This window comes from Drosophila gunungcola (assembly GCF_025200985.1).
Source record: "Drosophila gunungcola strain Sukarami chromosome 3L unlocalized genomic scaffold, Dgunungcola_SK_2 000003F, whole genome shotgun sequence".
Lineage (NCBI taxonomy): Eukaryota > Metazoa > Arthropoda > Insecta > Diptera > Drosophilidae > Drosophila > Drosophila gunungcola.
The window spans coordinates 1,341,172-1,363,479 of record NW_026453179.1 but is presented as its reverse complement, the minus strand read 5'-3'; the positions used below and the strand labels follow the sequence as shown (position 1 = coordinate 1,363,479).

General features: G+C 38.4%; 1 protein-coding gene and 1 long non-coding RNA gene across 2 annotated transcripts; one reads left to right on the top strand and one right to left on the bottom strand.

Annotated features, from left to right (window-relative positions):
* Nucleotides 1-93: 93 nt before the first annotated feature.
* Nucleotides 94-6,088, bottom strand: LOC128258546 (phospholipid scramblase 2). Its single transcript, XM_052990204.1, is given in 6 exon segments — nt 94-732; nt 985-1,026; nt 1,028-1,144; nt 1,207-1,697; nt 4,097-4,457; nt 5,683-6,088. Coding segments are annotated over 6 exon segments (1,251 nt in total). The 5' UTR covers nt 5,863-6,088; the 3' UTR covers nt 94-672.
* A 9,103-nt stretch (nt 6,089-15,191) lies between these two features.
* LOC128258600 (uncharacterized) lies at nt 15,192-16,297 on the top strand. The gene is made up of 3 exons (XR_008267977.1): nt 15,192-15,337; nt 15,509-15,983; nt 16,144-16,297. It is a non-coding gene; the product is annotated as an uncharacterized LOC128258600 (long non-coding RNA).
* Nucleotides 16,298-22,308: the final 6,011 nt, after the last annotated feature.

The following is a 22,308-nucleotide window of genomic DNA, read 5'->3' as shown; positions in this document are numbered from 1 at the left end:
CAATAAAATATAAGTTATCAGTTGCTCAAAATGAAACATGAAACGCCAGTAAGATCGATTTCTGCACGAATATGCCATATTTAAACAGATATCTTAAGGACAAATTTATTATTCATTATTTATTTGACCATATAAATAGAAAGAAAACATCGATTTTGATTTAATCTGTGTTATCAATAAGGGTAAATATAAATTTCCTGACAGCTTACCAGTAAACACTGGTATATATATAATATATTGTCTATACCTAAGACACTCAAAATACAGTTTAAAGTACATGGTTTTATAACGAGAATTTCGTTAGTTAGTTTTTAATTCAGTGTGCATCGGTGTAAATTCATAAATGAAGCAGATTTGTCGATAAATATAATTCGTTGATGAGGCGAAATAGCAAAAATGCTTCATAGCTTAACATTAGTTTCATATACTGGCGATGTCCCGTTGAAGGGAGCCTGAGTTGAATAGGTTTGATTATCAGTTTGTCTATCAAAAATCAACGAAGCATTTGGTACAGAAGACTAGTTCGCGACAGTTCACAGGGAAGAAATTTGGATGCAGCGGCAACTCAAAGATAATGTACAACACTTAATCGTCGGTGCAGCATTCGGCGACTTCGCAAAGACAACCAGCCGCCTCGCACAAACAGTCGCAGAACAAGCCACCACCTGGTTCCTAGAGCATTCCGGGTCTATCGGTTTCCTGGTTGGCAGACTTCTCAAAGAACATGGCATCCTGTGGGGCAGAGAGAAGCACACAATTAGTCTGAGATGCGGATACATATCACGGAGCCACAGCTGGGCTAGCCTACTCAAACTAAGCTGGAGGATTTGATGGGCTGGGGCTTTAAATGTTACCTCAGCACCAACGAAATCTGCGCTGCAGACGCCTCAACAGCTTGAATCGATAAAAGTGAACGCTATACAACTGTGTGGCAGAGGCCAAGGTTGGATTACTATGTAAATCTAATCGAAGGAAACCACTTACGATGAGGAATGTGGCCCCCAGCAATACGGCCTTCATGCGCACAGTCCAAGTCCAGCGGGAAACTAATGCCGAAGAAGTCCGCATCCGTGAAAATCTCGCGCGCTAGTCCCGACCACTGCTTTGAGATCTTGCCGACCTTCTCGCCAGTGAGCGACACAACCTGAACAAGAGTAATTGTAAATAAAATTGTTCAATATATATATGATAATATCACAAACATACATTGAACTCAACGTCGCCGCAGAGCGAAAAGGTGCAGAAGGGTCCCTCGATGCGCATCACCGTGTCGCCAAGGTGATTGAGGATCCGGAACGAGGGCGAGCAGATGGACCACTCCTGCTCGATGGTGCCGATGACGTTGCCGGGCGGTGCCGAGACCTCGATGCTCTGCAGGCAGCAGGGGAACAGACAGGAGGAGCAGGCCAGCGGTCGGTGCATGTGGATCACCTCCTGCTGGAAGTTGTCGAAGACCCGCATGTCGAAGGGACGCGCAGGACCGCAACAGTTGCGCGTACAGCAGTCGTTGTCCTCCGCCGCGAAATAGACCTTCTGGCCCAGGGCGTTCTTGATCGAGAACTTGTTGTTGGTCTCGAAACCGGTGAAGGCCTCGAGCAGCTCGACCTTCTGCTTAACTAAAAGCTGGTCGATAGTCGTAAGGTACTCCAATCCGCGCGGACAGTTCGGAATTCCGGTGGGTATACTCATCCAGTCTCCTGCAAAAATATTGAAATTAATTTAAATATACGTTTAACGACATAAAATGTAGATTTTAATTAACATAATGATGACTCTAAAAATTAGGTTGATTAAAATATGATCTTGGTTTAACTCTAACTCTAATTGCTTCCATATTGGAATGTTCTCTACTATTTATCTTCGTGTAATCTTAATGCGTAAATTGAATTAGTCCACACAAAAGGGCATCTTGTTCAGCTCGTTCAGTTGCCAGTGTGTCAATTGGTCAATGTCGCCGGCACAATTGCTTGGCCCCTCTAATTGGACGCTTTTACAATGGAGCAGACCCCTCCTGAATGTCCCATTGACAACCCCCCAGCCACAAGCTATTATGCTGGCTAGTGCGCCACTGCGCCTCTGCGCCACTGCTCTTGAATCTAATCTAAGCGATTAAGATATACTTTATATCACGGGCTCTAAAGATAAACGTCTTAATAAATCTTCAATTTCACAACGTGAGGCAACCTTGAATTGATTTACATAATTGGGATGTTTTTAGTTAAAAAGGATTTGGACTTACGTTTTTCGCACCTAACTACAGTAGATAAAGCTTATCGAAAAAAATTAAAACAAAAATGTGCTTAGATACTGGCTCTATAATAATAATCATTCGACACATATAAAAGTTTTTTTTATGAAAGATTAGACAAGCTTACTTGCATTAAATTAAGTTAATAGTTATTTTCTCTACATTTTAAATTACATCGCTTTGTATTTCTAATAAATCAGCTTTAATTATTTCCTGTGTTGTTAACATGAGTATTTTTGTTACGTTGACTTTTTTTAAAGCCTTTTTTCAATGCTGTATGTCGTAAAAGAAGTAAGCTAATAAATTTTTGTAAATTTAAAATTATGAATAATCTTTGTCTAGACTGTACTTAGAAATCTAAAGGTTTTAAAGGGACACATAGAAAGGTCGTTAAACTGTAGACGGTATATCTTAAATTAAACCCTTTGACCCATGACCCTATGACCTCCTCACCTCCTGTCCTCGTCGCTGATGTAGTACTCGTATCCCTTCCGCTTGGCCGACTTGTTCAGCCGCATGGAGTGCCTCAGTTTCTTGGGCAGCGGCTTGTTGGCCTCCCGGGAGACCAGTTCCCTCAGAGTCTTGGATCTCGAGCAGAGCTGGTTGTATTGGCTGTACAGCGAGTGCCAGATGAAGCGCAGCACCTTTGAGCCGCTCCTCACGCCTCTGCCGTGGGACTCCTCCGGGTTGCCACGATTCTCGCTGGCACTCAGATCCAGCGTGGAAACGCCACTTAGGGGATTTTCGGTGGACATTTTACTAGACTTTGAGACACGACCGCCTGCTCAGCTGCACTGAGATGAACTAACTGAAGCACAGCTCTTGGTCGTCGGGGAAAAATCAACGCCATCCATGACGGTGGGGCGTTTTAAATGCCGCTTTGTATTATTTTATTGGTCCAATTAAGGCGGACGTTCCGCTTTCCGATAAGCGCCAAAGATCTGACACGGTTTTCAGCGCATTTCGGACAGATCAAGGCACGTGTAAACAAAAACACAGATAAGAACAGACGGTCTAAGAACCTCGAGATCTCTAACACTCTCCCAAGTGCCTAGGTAAATGTTTGCACCCCACTTTGCTTTCGGGTTCTACGTCAGATGGGCACCCTTTGATCTCCACCGATCTGGACTAGCTATGCACCTCTATCTGCGATGATGAGTTCAGTGGATGCACTCCGAGAAGTCTTGAGACAACTGATTGGACATTATCTCAGTCGCAGGGCAATGACACCTCGAGCACACAGAGATGCGCTTTTGTTTTGATTCAAGGAGCCGAACCCTAACATAATCCGATGGCGGAATATTACGTAGCAAGATTATATAAAGATAACATCAGATATGAATATGATGAATGATTACAAAGAAAAAAGACACTTAACCGCGGAAGCCGAAAATAATACATTTATGATTTGTTTTTATAAGAATCGTTCAAGGCACATTACCTTATCAGGAAACATAAAAATGTTGAAAACAATGACCTTTAAAAATGAGCTTAGTCCATGAAGTGTAGGAGAAATATGACTCATTTTGTAGGTCATTCCTCCTAAAAAACATGGGCTAGACTCATCTTTTACGTCATTTATTTTTTTTTTTAGGTAATGCAAAATTATTTGATTTTGAACTGTTAATTTAAGTAAATAGGTGAAAATACTCTTGGCGAACCTAATGATGGCAATGGTTTGTAAAACAAATGTTATGCCTTTCCAAATATTGTAAGCATTTCTTTTTAAATAAAAAAAACTACCTTGTTATTTTCGACTTCCGCGTTTAAATGCTGTGGTCTTCATAAAAATGGTTTTATAATCTTAAATCTAGTCTTTGGCATAAATTCTAGGTTTCGATTACTTGCCTGCTGGTCCGCCAGGTGCCACTCCAGGTTGCATTCCTGCTCCCATTCCCGGACCCATTCCTGGACCCATTCCTGGTCCCATTCCCGGTTGCGTGACAATGGGCTGCTGGGGCTGACCCGGCGGATAGCCTCCGAATGCGTTTGGATGTCCTGCTGGTCCGGGGGGATATCCGCCGAAGGCCTGGGGCGGTGGGCCTCCGCCGGCATAAGGTGGTTGTCCTCCACCACCCACGTAGGGTGGTTGACCACCCCCGCCACCCACATAGGGCGGTTGTCCGGCTCCATAGGGCGGGGCTTCTCCGTACGGCGGCATCTGGGGAACTGGAGCGTATCCGGCTTGCTGGGGACCCGGCGAAAAGCCCTGCAACGATCGAGTGTTGAGTGGTAAATGAGTAACATACATGTACAATTTTTTTGTGGGCGTTGTAATACATTTTCAGTTCTCTGACGTGGCCAGTTTTAAAGCTCTACTTATCGGCACGTTTACTCCCTAGAGGCTTTTAAACCTATAAAGTACGGCATAAGTGAATAATAATAATTACATATATTCTTCACCGGGTTTTCATATATAAAAGTAGTATTTTGCCGCTCTATTTGGTTTTATAAATCGAGCTTGCAGTTAGACATATGGTTAATGCGTTGTTTAAAATTTCGAAATAATTCATTTAATAAAGTTAAGCAAATAAAAAAGATGAAAAACTGAAAGACAAAAGTTAAATTTATATTTCATAAAATAAAGCCTTTGTTGAAAATTAAACTTTAAATTCAGAGCCCGCCTTTAATTATCAGTTTAGGACTTCAAAATTAATCCAATTTGAAATAAAAAAAACAAAATTCTATTCTATTTGAAACCATATTAAAAAACATATATGGTGAGCTTCATTTTTAATAACAAAATGAACTTATTAAATCAAAACCATTAAAATAATTGTTAAAAGGTAAAATAATGAAAGTAATAGTTCTAATTAAATACATTTTAGTTGAGTTTCAAAGCACAGAAAAACAAAATAAATAGCTAAGTCAGCAGTTTAGGTTACAAAATGCATCTAAATTGTAGAAGTCGATATTTATAAAACTCTTGATAATATAAAACCGAAAAGGCGTTCACTGGGTATTTACAAATTTGCTTTACTTAAATCAATATGAAATCAGTTCCCGATTGAAAACATTTTACTATCCATTAAGGTAATATTTGTACTTTAAATGCAATTTGAAATACATCTTTCTTTATTTATATACTATAGATTGAAAATGAATTATAGAAATATTGGAATAAATGAACGAAGAGCATTCAACTTTCCACTTGTTTAATCAGCCTGCATTACTGGTTTTAAAACAACATTGTTATCGTAGTTGTTTGCCAGGGCAAAAAAAAAGCTGTTGTTTATATTTATCCGCTGATTCCACGGAATCGCGTGTAGCAAATCGAATGAATCTCCTCCATTATGTGATTTTGGTTTAAAAATAAGCAAATATGAGCTGGCATGACGTCATGGTTGGGGTGCGTGTGCAAGGAGCACCCTATAGACCACCACCCCCTTCTTCCACTATTCAAGCGCTAAAGAGAGGACACTTTTGGAACTCACGTAATTCATGGGCGGCGGCGGCTGCTGATGACCGGGGTTCTGGGGAGGGGGGTAGGGAACCGAGTGGATGCCACTGGGGGTCGGTGGGTAGCCGAATCCCTCGGCAGGCGGAGCATTCGGCTGGTATCCGGATCCAAAACCGGGTGGGGCGTAACCGCCCTGGCTAACGTTGCTCTTCATTTCGTTCGATTTTCCGGGGATTTCCCAATTTGCCTGCCCTTCTGCTGATCTCCGCGTGCTGCGTTGTTGTTGCACTGGAGCGGAGTTGTTGCGGCCACGACCCCAACGAAATCGCAACAATGTTCTTTATATCTTAACCGCACTATGTAAAAGTTTATTTATATTTTAAGTTTTGCCAGTGAATTTCGCTCAATCAGGTGGCTTTCGATTAGAGGTGGAGAAACATCGATGTTTTCAAAATATCGGTCCTATCGATGTTTGACAGAGACTATCGATGTTAACCGTCTCTTACGATATTTTCTTGCCCCTGTTCACTTAACACTCTGTTTTTCTGCTAGTTCGACATTTCGCTAACATTTCGCTGTTAGTGCGACGTTTCGCTTACATTTCACTGCAAAACACAAACAAACCACAAGCACGAAAATTCACCACTGTTAACTTCTCACTCTAGTTCTTGCACACTTAGCCTGGTTCCACTCCATTTCTTGCTCAATTAGCCTGGTTCCACTCTATTTCTAGCACATTTAGCCTGGTTCCACTCCGTTTCTTGTTAAAATTTGTAACACCACCCATGTGAAAAATGTAAAAATTGTTTGTAAATTCTAAGAATGGATTTATATATTATTAATTTTTAAGACCCTTCGTTGACTTAGTTTAATAATTTCAATTACCAACAAAACTATTAGTAGTTTACTTACAAGGTAGAAGTGAATATTTTAATTGTAACAGTTGTTTGACAGTAAAAGGATACCATCTTCACACTAAAATTAAGTTTATGTGTATTATATAAATACACTTATCAATTTAATTCTAATAGACCAAAATTGGAATCATTTAAACATTATTTCACTTATGTATAACACATATTTTATATAAAATTTATTGACCTACAGAGGGCGGCACCATTTGTTATAACAGCTGTTAAAGTTTTTCTTGTTTTAACATTTTATAACCCAGTACAAAGCAACGTAATAGGCTAAACACAAGTTGAAAACAGGATTCCATAACCAATTCCATTTGTAATTGTTTTTAACAAGAAATTTATCAAAAATTTATTGGCCGCCCATCTGTTTATAGCGAGCGCCTTTAACAGAGCTCTGCTTTTAGCAGAAAAGGGAAGCTAAAAGCAAAGACACACACCGCAGTTGTGCACCCTCTTATCACATTTTAGAACGTTTTGGATTTAAATTTGAATGTTGGTGGTTGTTAAATCTGGGAAACGGTCCGAACTGATAAATAACTTTTTTTGGACCTAATATTTGTGTAATACTTATTTTTCAGCTTTAAAAACATTTCATAAACAAATATAGCACGACAACAATTTTTCAAATTGTATTTTATCACCATCGTTAATGAGTTAACATAAGCTTAATGGCATGAATTTATCGGTTAAACCTATAACGTATTTAAAAAAAAATAAATCTTGTTTATAGCTTAAAATAATTTAAAAATTCCCTTAACCATTTTTTTTATACATATTTTGGCTTTCCATCAATTTTTATTTTTCCGAATAGAAGTTTTTTTGTTTTGGAAAAAGCTATTTTTTTGTCAAAGATTTTAATTAAAAAAGTTTTACCAACTTTCTTCACTCAAATTTTTTTTAGTCTATGATGTAACTGGAAAAAATATTTTACAGCAAATTGTTGCATGTTACAACGAAATCGTCCATTATTAAATATAATTAAAATAAGGACGATACTTAAATATCTAAAAAAAATCCATTTTGTATGCCGCACACCTCTACACACACACACACACACACACACACTTCTACCACAGAGCACAGCCCACATTTTTTTCTAATGCGCCAATTTTCATTGTGAGGGTGCGCCTCCCTTACACTTACAAAGTGCGACAGAGAGGGGCTGCCAGGGAGGGAGGGAGAGAGGAATAGAGAGGGCGGCGTAGTTAGCGCGCATAAAAAATGGCGGTTTCCGACGCAAGTAAAACGCAAAAAACAAATGAGAAAAAAATGAGAAAAACAAACAACATGGGCAGGGTGGGCTGTTGGCATTGGAGCGAAAGAGGCAGGCTGCTGAAATGCTGGAAAAAAAAAAACGCTAAAAAACTGTGTATATAGAAAAAAAACTGCGAGCAGAATTCCACCCCATAACCATGGACATTCAGGACATCCAGCAAACGTCCCTCACTCACACACACCACCGTAATTACCCATACAAATGCAGCGAGAAATGGAGGAATCGTCATCAACATCATCGCCATGGTGGGAGGACCACCCACACACAGCACAAAATCGCTTATTTCATCCCAGCAATCTCGATATATGTTTAAAATCTTTAATATTTGTATTACTAAAGGGTTTTGAAAACATATGTTTTATGTGTTTTGTTTGGTATATGTACATATATACCCCTCGTTTTAGAAAAGTAAACATTTCAATTTAAATAATGAATATTAATATCTATGTGAAGCAGATTAACATGAACTTATAATTTAGTTTTCATGAGGCACTAATCGATGTATTTAGTTGCCATAATATTGATTTTCAATATAACAAAATCTATATAGTATATAGTTCTTAAACGATTGTTAATATTTTAAAAGCAATCGAAGATTTGAAAGTTGCACTCTTTATAAGTAAGAGGAAGTTAGTTAAAGCTTCTTTCAGTGCAGAGCGGATTCGGTGTATTTAGAATGGTCCTGCAGATGGATTCATCAGGGTCAGGGAAGAAATCCAGAAATGAGCGCTTAATGCGCCATATAACGCGATATTTGTGCCTGTGTGGGTGAGTTTAGCACATTCAATTAGTTGACTTTGCAATGGCAGCAAATGCAGAATGCGAAAATAAAACAGCCAACTGAATATGGAAGGGGAACCAGAACATATTTGCGGTTGGCAACCGAGCAACGGCACAAAAGCCTGGCTCAACAGTGCCGCAATTGTTGCTAAGCCACCGCCCCCCCCCCCCCCCATTCACCATTCACCATTCACCAACCACCGACCCCCTTGGGACCCTTAAGCCCCACCCATGACCTTTGCCATGGCCGCCGACGATGAACGGTTCAGTGCAGGAGAGGCCCTCAAAAAATCAGGCAAGCGGCAGGCAGCGAGCATAATGCAACGGTAAACAGCAATGCGGGTCCCTGCCCTTGGCCCCTACACTGCGAAAAATAATAAAAAAAAAATAACCAAAACAAATATATTAATATCTCAATATAAACAAAATGAATTTACCTATCGATTTAATTTTTGTGTCAGCAAATCAGTGTTATTCTAATTAAATGTTAGTTTAACAATTAAAATACTATACAAAAAACATAAACTTTTAGTTGATATTATAAATTATAAAAATAAATAAATAAACTATAGAAGAATAATCAAATGATTTGGTTTAATCAAGAATTTTTACAAAAATGTACAAAAATGTTGAAGGAAAACAAAAATGTAGCAATTTTTTGCAGTGTTCTGCAAAAACCCCTCAAAGTCCTTGGATCGGGTTACGTTTGTGCCTTGCAAAGCGCCTCATTAGCCGTCGCTTCGTCCTTAAAGCTGCTGGCGAGGAACAAATTACGGCGTTACTGAACTTTTTGCCCTTCTATCGCAAATGCGATCTAATTTATGGCCCTGTCCTTCAGCAAGAAATCGAAAGGATCGGAGCCTGCGACCATAAATCAAGTTTAAGAGATGCGATCAAGTGGACTTCTAATGTCCCGATCGATCAAAGCTGCCTTTGCCACGCGGCCAAAAATAAGAAGCAAGATGCAGCTGCTGTCGGGGAAACAGGAACCAATCAATCAATCATTGTTAGAAAGGTTTAAAGTGCATCAAAAAGAAGGTTAAAGTTAGATTAAAATTAATAGATAGTTATAATATCGTTAATATTTCTATTCACTGCTACACTTTGATATCTATGAACTATGATATGATTTAAATTAAATTCGCACCGCATGTTTTAAATTAATACAAAAAATTAAAAAGGTGAAGTACAATACAAAATATAGTAAAAAATATGATATAATCTTAGTTTCAATAATTTAGTTATGTTTTTATAAAAATACAATATATTAAACAAACTTAAAACCAAGAATAAAAACGACCATCACAAGTTACACTTTTATTCAATAAAAGCCAAAAAAAACTCCAATCAATTTGCTGTTATATTATAAATAATGATATATATTCAAACAGTGATGGAGATATCCCTGTTTTTGAGCAAACAATGATCTAGAAAATGATACGGTTTCCGAAATCCGCCAGATCTTGACCATTTAACAAAATCCCCATTGCGTCGGGTCAGTAAAGCGTGGGAACACACACATCCCCATCGCGAGAAATAAAACGAAAAAAAATGTGTCAATGCCGCAAAGGGGAAACTGCAACTGCCACTGCCACTGCCACTGCATTTGGCCAATGGTCAATGGCCAATGGCCAGTTGTTGGCCGTCCTTTCGGCCAGCTGCACCATCGAGTTCACATGTGCATATGCCAAATGCAATCACGATGTCGCGATTTCCAAAACGAATGACAGGAAGTGCAGAGCCACAGATACGAAAGCCAGTTAAAAGAGTTGAAAGAGTTTGCCTTTACACACCTGGCCCAAAGCACTTCACCTTGCCGTGGGTCAGTTAACAAGCTCCGAGCACCAATGGAATGGCAAAAGGGCGAAAGTGTTGCCCGGCTAATTGCTTAATTACGAGCCATGGACAAGAAGGTCAGCGCCGGCTGGCCCAGCAAAAAGTGGGTCAGAAAAGCCGGCGGAAAAAAGGGCTGTGCGGAAATCTTAATGAGTTTTCATGCTGGCCGCGCCGTACTCGTCCTTGGAATGTTTTCCAATTAAAAGCACAATGACCCTTTTCCCGGGGCCCCATGCTAATGAGCCTGGCACGCACTTTACTTTTCGCTTTGGCCGGCTCCCGGCAAATTAATTACCCAGTGTTGAACTTGAACTTGTCTGACCGTTTTAAAGCTGGCGGAGAATCGATAAAGCGACATTTTTTAGCGGGCAGCAGTAGAAGCAGTGCTTTAATGCAGGAAAAGGAAAGGGTTGCAGGGTGGACCTTGTCTGGTCGCCACATGTCATGGCCAAAGATTTAAATCAGAACCGACAGCCGGGCGGACTGTGTGTTTTTTGCCCGATTTTTCTTCCCCTTTTTTCGAACCCTTTTCTGCGGCGCTTTGTCCTGGCCGAGTGGCTGCTCAACCCTTTTATACTATTTTTTTTTTTTTTTTTTGATATTTTTTCGGCAGGACGTTGGGCAGGACGCTTTGACAGGATGCTGGTCGCTGGCACACGGTAATTGCTTATTTAAGCGCGCGCCTTTATCCTTCAACGGGATGCCGGGCTGTGCAAACACAGGGGGGCAGCGCCGAGGAGCGGAAAATAAATTTGAAAAAAAAGCAAAGAGCGAAACGCGAATCGCGAGACAAAGGCCAAGTAAATGCCCCGTGTAATTACAGGCCCGGGGAAGGGCGGGGGCGGGGGGCGGGGCAGCTGTCTAGCCGGACCATCCAGGAATATCCAGGACTCGGAATCCAGGAGCATCTCGAAATGAACTGCAAATCAAGCTCGGCCAGCGGCAAAGGGTTCGAGGGTAGTGGCAGGCCACGGGTCACCGTGCGTGCATATTAAAAATGTTCTCTCAATGTTTTTTTTAGCTGAGGTAGAGGGCCACACTTAAAAAATAAAATGACGATTAAAAGCAGCCGTCTTTCCTAGCAGCAGTCTTTTAATTCATTAAAATATATAGTATATACAAATAATAAATGCAATATGCCATATAAAAGCAATCTAGTTATAATGTGTAAACTTTATAAATACTTAAAATTTACTCTTAGTTTTAAATTAACTTGTAATAAGATTTTAACTATAACTTTTGCATTGAAAATAATAACATATCTCCGAAGAAAACTACAGCAAAAAAAGCAATTTTTTGATGACACTTAAACGTAGTTATATAGTAGTAGTTATATATCTTGCATAATTTGTAGTAATTGTAGAAATTTTGAATAATATTCTGGGGTCTTTAAAAAAGGTTTTGCTTAAAAACCATTTTAAATTATTTTTTTTTTTAATAACAAATTAATTTAATAATAATTATATTAAAATAGTGCCACCACTTTCTAGAGATCACTGCCGTGTCTCAGTGTAACATAAAGGGTTAGGGCCCACTGGCGGGCAGATTTTGTTGTGCAGTCGAGTGTGAGGTCCTAACTTACCTACCTCCCAATATCGAGCAGCTGTCGCTATCTATTAGGGCCTATCGCCATCTCGAAATCCGAACGGGTCAGAGGTCATTCGGGCTCAAAGGGGTGGCTGCGATCGATCTGCCTGCCCTTCTGGGGTTTTCACAGACTGTCGCGCTTTGGACTTCGCTGCTTGATTAGATGGACGAATGGAGAGGGACAAACAAACAACCAGACGGACAGCTGGCCGGAATAGTAACAACTTTTGTTAACAACTCAATAAGCAAGGTAACAAATGCAGAAAAAGCTGCCACAAGACTGTCCGTCCATAAATTACAACAAGTTGTCTTTGGTTGGCGCACAGAAAATAAACACAACAAACTACTTTGGCTTTTCATACATTAGCAAGAATATTCAATTAAAGGACTTTTTTGGAAAATCATACTTTAGATATGAAAAATATTTAAAGAATTTTTTGCTAATTGATTAGGTTATTCTTCTAATATTTTCCGCAGTGTAATTAACTTGACCAGCTACTAAAAACTGCATGTTGGGGCATTTTTCAGCCTTAATGGCACTTAACGAAGGTGGACGACGACATGAGCTGCATATACATATACATATGTATAAATATATTACCTGACGGCCAGAGAAGGAAAATCTCCATACGACACAAGAAATAACTGAAATTATTGTCAATTAATTACAAGCGACTGGGGCTGGTCTTTGACGCGTTTGACAGACGGTAGGAGTTGTCCATAAATAGCAGGCGTGTGACGTTCTCTCCACTGATTCTCAGGTGCTGATTTCGTCAGGGAAGTAGATTTAAAAGGGGTTTAGGGCTCATGATGAAGTTGGAAACTTTAAAAATATATTTTTTAACATTTTGATATATATACAAATTTAAACTAATAAATAATTAAACATGTTATAATAGCAATTTAAATAGTTTTAAGTATTGCAATACTTTGCTTTGACATAAGCCATATTTTAAAAATCAATTTTAAAAATATATTATATTTCAAATTTGTTTGAGGTAACTGAAGAGATAATGCAAATATGGAGTAAAAATATACATCAAATATTTTTAAATTGACCAATAAAAATATAGTTCAAGGGATGTCATAATATATTTATCCGTGTTTGCTATTTGGATATATATATATATATATTTTAATTTATATAAATATATATATATATAAATACGATTTTGGTTTTTTATTTTATGATCTGCTTAAATCCCTTCAAAGGCAATGCCACTGGTTTTTCTGCACTTGCCTCTGCCTGCGGCCTTTACCAACGTGGCTAAGCTGCCTAAATGGCTAAAAGCGTTTTTGCCCGGCATTTGCATAGACCAAGAGCCGCTTTTCAGCCACAACAATCGCTGGCATGTGAGCGGCGATTGAAGTAATAAACGTGTGTAATAATAATGAATTTTAATGTCGCGCATTAACAATTCTTGCATTTTAATTGGTCCACCCAAACGATAGCGACTGGCTCTCAGTCTGGATCCGAATCCGAGTCCAAATCCGAATCTGAATCTAAGCCAGTGTGGGCTGGCATAAATTGTTGCTGTTGATATGATTTAGTGACATGGAACAATGCACTGGAATTTATGGCAAAAGCTCCCCAATGCATTTAAGCGGATTATGTCAGAGTTCTGCGGTTTGGCGTGTAAATAAAATTCAGCTGTAATTTGTCAGCAAACATGACAAAATCGACAAACTTATTTTTAACATTTTTTTCTCGCAGCCATTCGAATGTTCAGAAAATGTTAATGAATGCACAAATCATTTGAGAATGTTGCTCTCCGAATGGCAAAATAGGGGCGTATCCACAGCAATCGATAAGCGACAAACTGGGGGCGTTTCGGAACGCAAGTTGATCTATAAAATGGGTCCAAGGCGGTGGCCAGCACTTCAATTAGGGAATCTGCTCAATCAGTGTCAACGATAAACTAATTTTTATTGTCGTTCGGTGTGTCGATTCGAATTGAAATACTCTTTTAACGAAGCTAAGGAAGTAAGGTCGCATAATCATCAAACCACTATTGTATTAGCTTTTTAAATTGTTAGATTGAATTCATTTTCATTTTTAAAATAAACAATTTTATGTTTTTTCTAAGTCACAGTAATAGTAAGCAAACAAATGGCTGAACTTACAAGAAGTTAAAGTGTATCGACAATTATTTTCGAATTTGTGAGATTCAAACATCTATCTCGAAGAAATTAAAACTTAATTTTAGTGTTAAAATAACAACTACCTTAAATTAAAGCTTCTAGGGATGATAAAAAGTTAATTATTTAGTACTTTATCGCATTTTTATTGGTTGTAAAAGTAAGTAAGAGTGTTGCGAAAGCATCTTCATTGAATCCAGTGTGGGATTGGCATCATCGGCCTGGATTTTGCCATTCTTTGCCTTTTGGCCTGGTCATAAATGTTTTTTATTAGCAATGGCGCTACAAGCAATGGGTGGATCTTCATTAGCGCTAAAATGGTTTTCCAATTTGTTGCCACTGGCATAACTAACACACACGACTTGCACAGAAAAAAACCACTGGTCTCTCGACCGCCACCACGGACCACCGGCCATGATCCAGCACCACTGCAAAACTAGAGATGCCAACTGAGAACTAAATAAAGATAAATTTGAAAAAGCTAGAAATAAATTTTTACGTGTTTTTGAACTCCTTTTCTAGCATTGTTATAAACGGGAAAAGCAAAGTTTTTTAATCAGTTTTGACTTTTGCTGTATTTTATTCAAATTCCATAGCATTTCAATAAATTTAATTGCAAAATGTTGGTGGCTTTGGAAATGATTAAAAAAATAATAATGTGTAAATAATTATGTTTGGCAATGCCAAAATATTTTAACAAATGGTTAAAACTAAATACAATTTTAAAATTTTAATTTGTAAGGTTAAACAAAAGCTGAAAGTTCAGTTCAATAAAAGTGTTTATTATTATAAAACATATTTCAAGAAATTCAATGGAATTTATACAATTATTTTTTTAAGCTAGAAATCAAAGCTGATTTTATAATCATAAATAAAATCAAAACTAAATAATATTTAAAATTATAACAACAGTTTTGCTTAACAATGAATATAATAAAATTGAATTGATAATTATGTCTTTCTTTTTATTAAATCTAGTGTTTAGTGTGATTGTTATTAAAAATCGTTTGAAGCCAGAAAATAGCTAGGCAGCTAACACTGCTGGCAATCTTCATTGAAATTATGGACCTCGGAGAGATCGCCCCAGTTGGACTTGGTTTATGAAGTCGTAAAGAGCACTCCCCTGTATCTTTTCCTCCGGATTTTCCCTGCAGGTGAGATGAGGCCTTTGTGCGGCAGCAAGTGCATCAGCATCAGCATCAGCATCAGCATCTGTCACATGCAATTAGAAGTGCGCACCACACACTAATTAACTGCAAGGCGGCCTCCGCTCACCTTTTGAAGTGAAAATCCCCCCAGTTTTAAGCATCCTTATAATGTCGCAGCGCCACTCGAGGATTTCCCTGAGGCAGGGACACAGCAGTTTGTCAACAGGAGACACGCGAAATGAAAAGAAATTGCCACTGTCTGCCGCTGGTTTGCTTTTTACGCCTGGCAGCGGCATCAACGGAAAATAACTAGCAAAAAAGGGGCAGAAAGCTGCGAGGGAAAATGGAGAAATGGAGAAATAGGGAAATGGAGAAATGGAGAAAAAGAAACGCCAAGGAAACGCAGCCATCTGCACGAATTGTAATTGAAAAGATTTCCCTTGAAGGAATTACAAGAGCGTGGCGAGGATCCCTCCCCGTTTTCCTGCCCCTTTCACTCCTCCTTTTTTTTTGGCCCGGTGAAAGCTACGAATTTAATAAGGACACCCGCGGCGATTTTATATTGTACTTTGTGTGGAAAATAATAGTTTTCTAACCAGACTGAATTGGCCAGCGGCGTTGGGAGAATTTTTGGCGTTGTGGTGTCAAGTTGGTATGCAAATAATTTTATTAACCGTAAAATATTCGCCAAGGCGATGGCTCGCAGTGCCCTCAAAAATGCGGCTTAATGAAGAAATATCAGTGAGCCAAAGCCAAACGGAATTTAACATTCAGCTTAAAGGCATTTCCATTTATCCCTTTGCCTCCCACAGACTCCACTTATCCCGTTCTCTTCGCTTTTCTCTGACTTTCTGCGGTTTCGCAAATGTGGCAATGGCAAATGGAAAATCTGAGGCATTTTTTAATGAAATCCCTGAAGGGGAGTCAGCCACAAGAACTCTCAGATGAGCTGCAAGTCAAATTGATGGCCAAGGAGAAGTTCAAAAGTGCTCTTTTAAGGGGTCTGTCATATTGAAAAAAAAGCATAACGATTTGTCATATATATCAGAATAATATTTAATCAATATTTAAATAATTTTGGGTTTATCCGAAATACTTAACTTCTAGAACCAACTTTTTAAAATGTGGTTCTGGAAATAAATTGCAATGTTTTTCAATATTAATTTTGCATACAAATAATATATTTAATATATATACTAAATTACAAAAGATAATTGAGTAAAAAAGAAGAAGGAGCATACAATAAAATATACTTAATTTTATATCCTGAATATAAAACGACTTTTCAAAGCTTACATAAAAAGTAAGTTTTTAGATCCGAAATCTTTAGATTTCTCTTGAAATTAAGTGTAGGGGTCGACTGACTGTACATTTATTTCTATTTTGGCCGGTTTTTCCGGCTGGGCTTGGTTTGGCTGTGTCTGCGGCATTTTCATTTGGCATCCGAGCCTCGGGAGGCGGAGACACACAAAAGGGTCAGCAAAGGGGGCGGGAATGCCCTCGGGAGGCGCCAATGAACTCAGGTGGCAAATTAAAGTATTAAAATAATTACTTGGCCGCCACAGACAATGCAATTATGAGCAGAAAATTATGTAAAACCCCTAGGGGTGACAGTTACCCTAAGCCCCCTGCCCTTTTTTCGGTCCTAATGAGAGTATCAACAATCAATACAATCGATATACCAATCAATAGGAACCGCACAATCGATCAGTGCAACAACAGTAGCCGAAATGTCAGCAGCAACAACAGCAGCTAAGTGAGCATTGATCGAACCCCGAACCGCGAACTCTGAGCCCTTAACCCTGACTTTTGTGCCAGGGGTGAGATTCAGCAGGGGTGCAACCCCTGACGATTTTTTTTTCCATTTTTTGGCGGAGGAGAAAAAGGTTAATAGGCTTACTTTTTTGTCGTCCACTTTTGTTTAGTGTGAAATTTGCTCAAGCACTTGAATCTGACAATTTTGTGACTCTGCTTTATTGACTTCCTAGCGATACCCAGTCAAAATCCCATTTGTTTGTCAATAAATTGGCACAAAAAAAAATGCATGAATATTTGTGAAACGAGAGGGAGGGAAATAAATTTAGATGGCATACTCCTGTTGCTATTTTTTCGCTTTTTTTCCCGACTCTGGTTGATTGATGTTCTCACATCGCAAAACAGATTAATGTGGTTTCAAGTTAGTGGAAGATTTTGATGGATGCTGATGAAGTTGTCTAAGCGGGGAAATCTACCGGAAAATGTCCTCTTAATTGGAGGATAGTTGATGGCTGCCAGAATCAATTAATCAAACGAATAAATAGGTTGAAATATTGGAAAAAGGCGATGAAAAAAGAATTCATTTAATATTCATTAGTGAACGTTTAGATTAATTCGCTAAAGCGGAGTAAATTAATTGGTGGAAGAGTATAAACGAAAATATGGATTGATACTAAAGTCTGAATTTTTAATTGAAATAATCTTATACTTAAGTTTTGTATGTATACAATATATTTTAATTTATACAATATACAATAATTAATACAATATATATTAACTAAAATAATATTAGACTTTAGTTTTGTATTCCCACATTAAATTGTAAAAGAAATTTATACAGTATATATCATTTAATATATAGTATATTAATTATAATAATATATGACTTTTAATTAGGAATGAAATCAAACTACCGATTCCAATGGAAAAGCTTTATAGGAGTTTTCCGAGGTCTATTTTTTGATGGCATGCCATTTTTTTTCCGGCTTTTATCCCAAAAAATTAAACTTTTTTCACTGACAATATAGTTCTCGCCTTTTAATCCAACTTGATCCCCGAGCATTCATTGTAATTCGCTTCACCCGATTTGCAATTCCACTCGACCAGAGCGGGCATTAAAATCCGATTTTTTGTCCGCTACTTTGAGTCAAAATTTATAACACTAAATGCAGCCGACAGCTTGTCAGTGGCAATGCGCTTTTAGGCTAACAAGCGTGAACCAAGCGAAACAACAGAGGCAACAACAGGCCAAAATCCATTTACATTAAAATTTATAGAGCATAAAGTGAGCGCTTTTTTATTTTAATTTCATTTCATTTCCACTGAACAGGGCACTCCGTAAGGAGGGCAAAAAAAATTGTTACACTTTGACTATAAAATTACAAATTTTCTGTTTTTTTTCTTCCTTTTTTGGGTCCTTTATTGTTAAAAGAGAATATGTCAGCATGTGATTCCAAAAAGGAAAAAAAAAACAAATGACAAAAAAAATGTGAAAAAAAGATTTTAATAAAAACCGACCGGAAATTATGTGCGTAAAAGATGGGGAGGGGGGTAAGGGGAGGAAGCCGTTGCCATGAGGTACATATATTCACCTATATAAACCATAAGTACGCAGCACAATATTGTTGTCAGGGAGAACGTTTTTTTTTCGGCATTTTCTCTTGTTTTTTTTTTTTTTTTTTGTGTTATGGTGTTGTGCTCCTCACTATTTTAATTTTTCCGCGTCGCTTTCTGTGCGGCACGAACAATTGAATTATTTCAGTACGCGGAAGCTGCGAGGGGTGGGCATTTGGCCATTAGCCGAGTGCCACCCCACGATCATCCGCAGAGCTCAGGAGGTACTCCCCTTCTCATCAACGCCTCACCGAAAACAAAAAAAAATCCTCAAAAAAATGTGAATAAACGGATTCTGGATAAAAATTTGTAGCAAAAGTTGTACGACGTGACTGTTGGCAAGTTTCTCGTTTTTTTTTCCACGTTCTATTATAATATTTTTTTTAATTTTTAGACGACTTGATTGGAATGTCAGATAAAGTCAAATGGATTTCAGCGTAAATTAAGTTGCCACAAAAATGGAGAATTTCAGCCAGCTGCTGGTAGGTCTTTGGTTTGCGATAGAAATAAAATTTTACTGCATTTTTGGGGACTAAACATGTAAATGCAAAAACAAATGATAAAATATTTCAATTAAAACAAACAAATAAAGACAAGACATTTTTGTGCTTGCAATCATGGCATAAGTATATAGTTCTTTATATTTCTTTGAATACTTTTAATGTATTCACAAATAACGTGACATGTTCAAATTTCTTTTGCAGTAAAATGTATTTTTACAAAACAGTGTCTTAAGGATAAGTTATCCCGATGTTTTTCGTTGGTTATTATCTCACTAATATTTTTTAACAAAATTGTAAACAATACAGTTTTTGGTCGTTTTTTTTAATCCAGGAACCTTTACCTCTAAGCTTTAACTTTGTTTTAATGAGGATGCCCAAACAAAAAGGATAACAGTAAATAATATGGAACCGGTTCGACCGGTTTCCTTGACGAATTATTGTGGTATTTTTTATGAAAATATTTGAGCCATTTCGCATATGAATATCCCGGGAGAAGGAATAAATTAAACCCCTTTTTCGGCATGCAGCTGGACAAGTTTCGGGTGAATTCAGGTAGGAATTCAATTAAAATCGGTTGTGGAAGTAGGGGAAGTAGAGCAGCATCCTCTGGACCCTTGACACAATCGCAATCACAGTCCCAAACACGGAACATAGAAAACACAGATGATCGCCACATTGTGAGAACACAATCGGCGAACGCCAGTCACCAACCGATCTCCATTCATTACGCGGCATTCATCTTTCACCATTATTTTTCACCCTTTCACCCTTTCCCCGATCCGATCCGCGTTGACAAAACTGTTGCCTTAGTTCCTAATGCCGCGTTATCCTTCGACGGGGATTGTGTCCTGTGAAGTGACATTCCGTCTAATTTGAATATTGCCGCCGCCGGAGTCGTCGTTTCCCACGATTTATGCTTATGATTTGCCAGCGGTCCTTTTCTTGGGCCTCTCCACTCGACAATCCTTAACCCTGCTCATTCTATGCTAATGCAGTTGCCATAAATTCACTTCCTTCGGTGGTCCTGGCTACAGGTTCGCCTTTCTTGCGAGTGAGTGCTCCCCTCGAAACCCATATTCGAATGAGGTCCTTTGTCTGGCCCGTAATTGTCGTAGAAATTATTTACACATTTTTAATTGGCACTCAAGTGGTCGGGCACCTCCTGCTGATATTTCTCGTTTTCTTCTTAAATCGATTGCTAATACTTCCTCATTAGTGACAATAGCATGCTGAAACTGTTTCTATATTATATTCTTAAGAATGCTTGAGAGGTAACTTTCCATTTATTATTTTTATTTACAATAATACAGAGCTTTTTTGGCCTGAAACAAAAGTTTATTTTAAGTTTGAGCAAATTACCAGCTGTGCATAACTTGCTTAAGTAAAAAGAATACGAATAAGAAAAAATAGTCCAATCCCTAAACTAAAATTAAAATTTGTGAGATGGATAAAGACTTACGAGGTACATTATTTCGAAATGGAACCATTTTCAACAAATTTCTCATAAAAATGTAATCTCAATCTCATTTTGAAATCCGATATAAATAGTTTTGGTTTTATTTTGTTTTTTAAAAAATTATGATGATGATGTCTGTGTGCAAAGAAGTATCCATATCTCCTAATTGCCCCATTGCTGTGACACTGAACAAATCTACTTTTGATTCCATTGAGTGGCACTTTGGGGCAGCCTTTTTGACCTAGTCCTTAAGTTTGGAACCGCCTCCGATTGATTGTCCCGTCATTTGGGGGGCACTTGTGGGGTCTGAGGTGGCCCAGAGGAAACCTTATAGAGTATCATTTGCTTTGCTGACTCGAGCACTAAAAAAAAGTAATTATGCCGACTAAGAGCTTCATCAGACATCAGACATCCCATTATGCGGCCTGCACTCGACACAAACACACATGCCTCCATGGTGGAAAAAACAAAAGCTGGGCGGGCTACCTTTGTGCGAACCACAGCGGCCCCGCCTCCTCAACGCCCACTGCCCCACGCCCACCGCCCTCCACCCTCCGCCCAACGCCCAACGCCCCTTTCAACGTCATCATAAATGTTTGCATATGAAGTGCGGGGCGACGAAAAAAGGGGGTGTGGCATACACTTGAGTTGAGGCATTGAAAAGAGGAGAAAAACCTTGCGTCGGGATTAAAAATGCAGTGCATTGAATTTGCACAGCCTCCGAAACACCCTTTCTCCTTTATTACTTATCCCGCCAGCCTCCATTTGCAACAAATAATGATGCACTTGAAAAATTCAGTGTGTGTGAGTGTGTGTATGCGTCTGTGTGTGTGTGTGTGTGTGTGTGTGTGCAAAACAACAGCGGTAGAAGTTGGAAAAAAAAATATATATCATTAAAAGCTTTCCCTGCTCCATGCTGAATCCCTAGTTCCTTCGTCCTGGAACATCGCTTTATTAGAGCCAAAGAGCCGAGTTGCTCCTTGCCGACATCCATCCCATTAATATTTCATTTAACGCTGCAATTGTCCCAAGAGCAATACCAACCATGCCCTCGCTTACACCTACCTACGCCCCTAAATAGCCTTAAAATGTTTAATTCATTTTATGCGATTTCATTCAGCACGGGTTTTAATTATGAGCGGAGACCAGTGCTGACGCCGCCTCGAAGTGGATAGTCAGCCGCAGAGGGAGCCGAGTTCAGAGGGGAAGTGCACCGAGAAAAACTGGATGTTTGTTAAATTAAATAGTAAATAAAACACTGAAAAATCGAAAACTATTTTATTTTGCTGAAAATGGTTTTATTTTTAATAAAAGATTTTTATAAGTTATCAGTTTATCATCGTCTTAAAACTTGAAACATGACATTTGAACTAATTTGGTATTTCAGTCTAAGGATTGTTCTAGGTACCGTGTAGGGTATAATTTTAGAAAATTAATATCATTTATTCTTTTGTTTTCCGATGATATTATTCATTGTTAAAATCGCCATATACACTAGTAATGAATTTACGTATATGTATAATTAAAGTTTTTCTCTTAAAAATGTCTACAAAGAAATATTTGTTTTAGTTCAAAAGCATGTACTCACCAGGGGATGTCTCTATAACTAAGAATATTATTTTTATTTAATTTAATTTATTTAATACAAT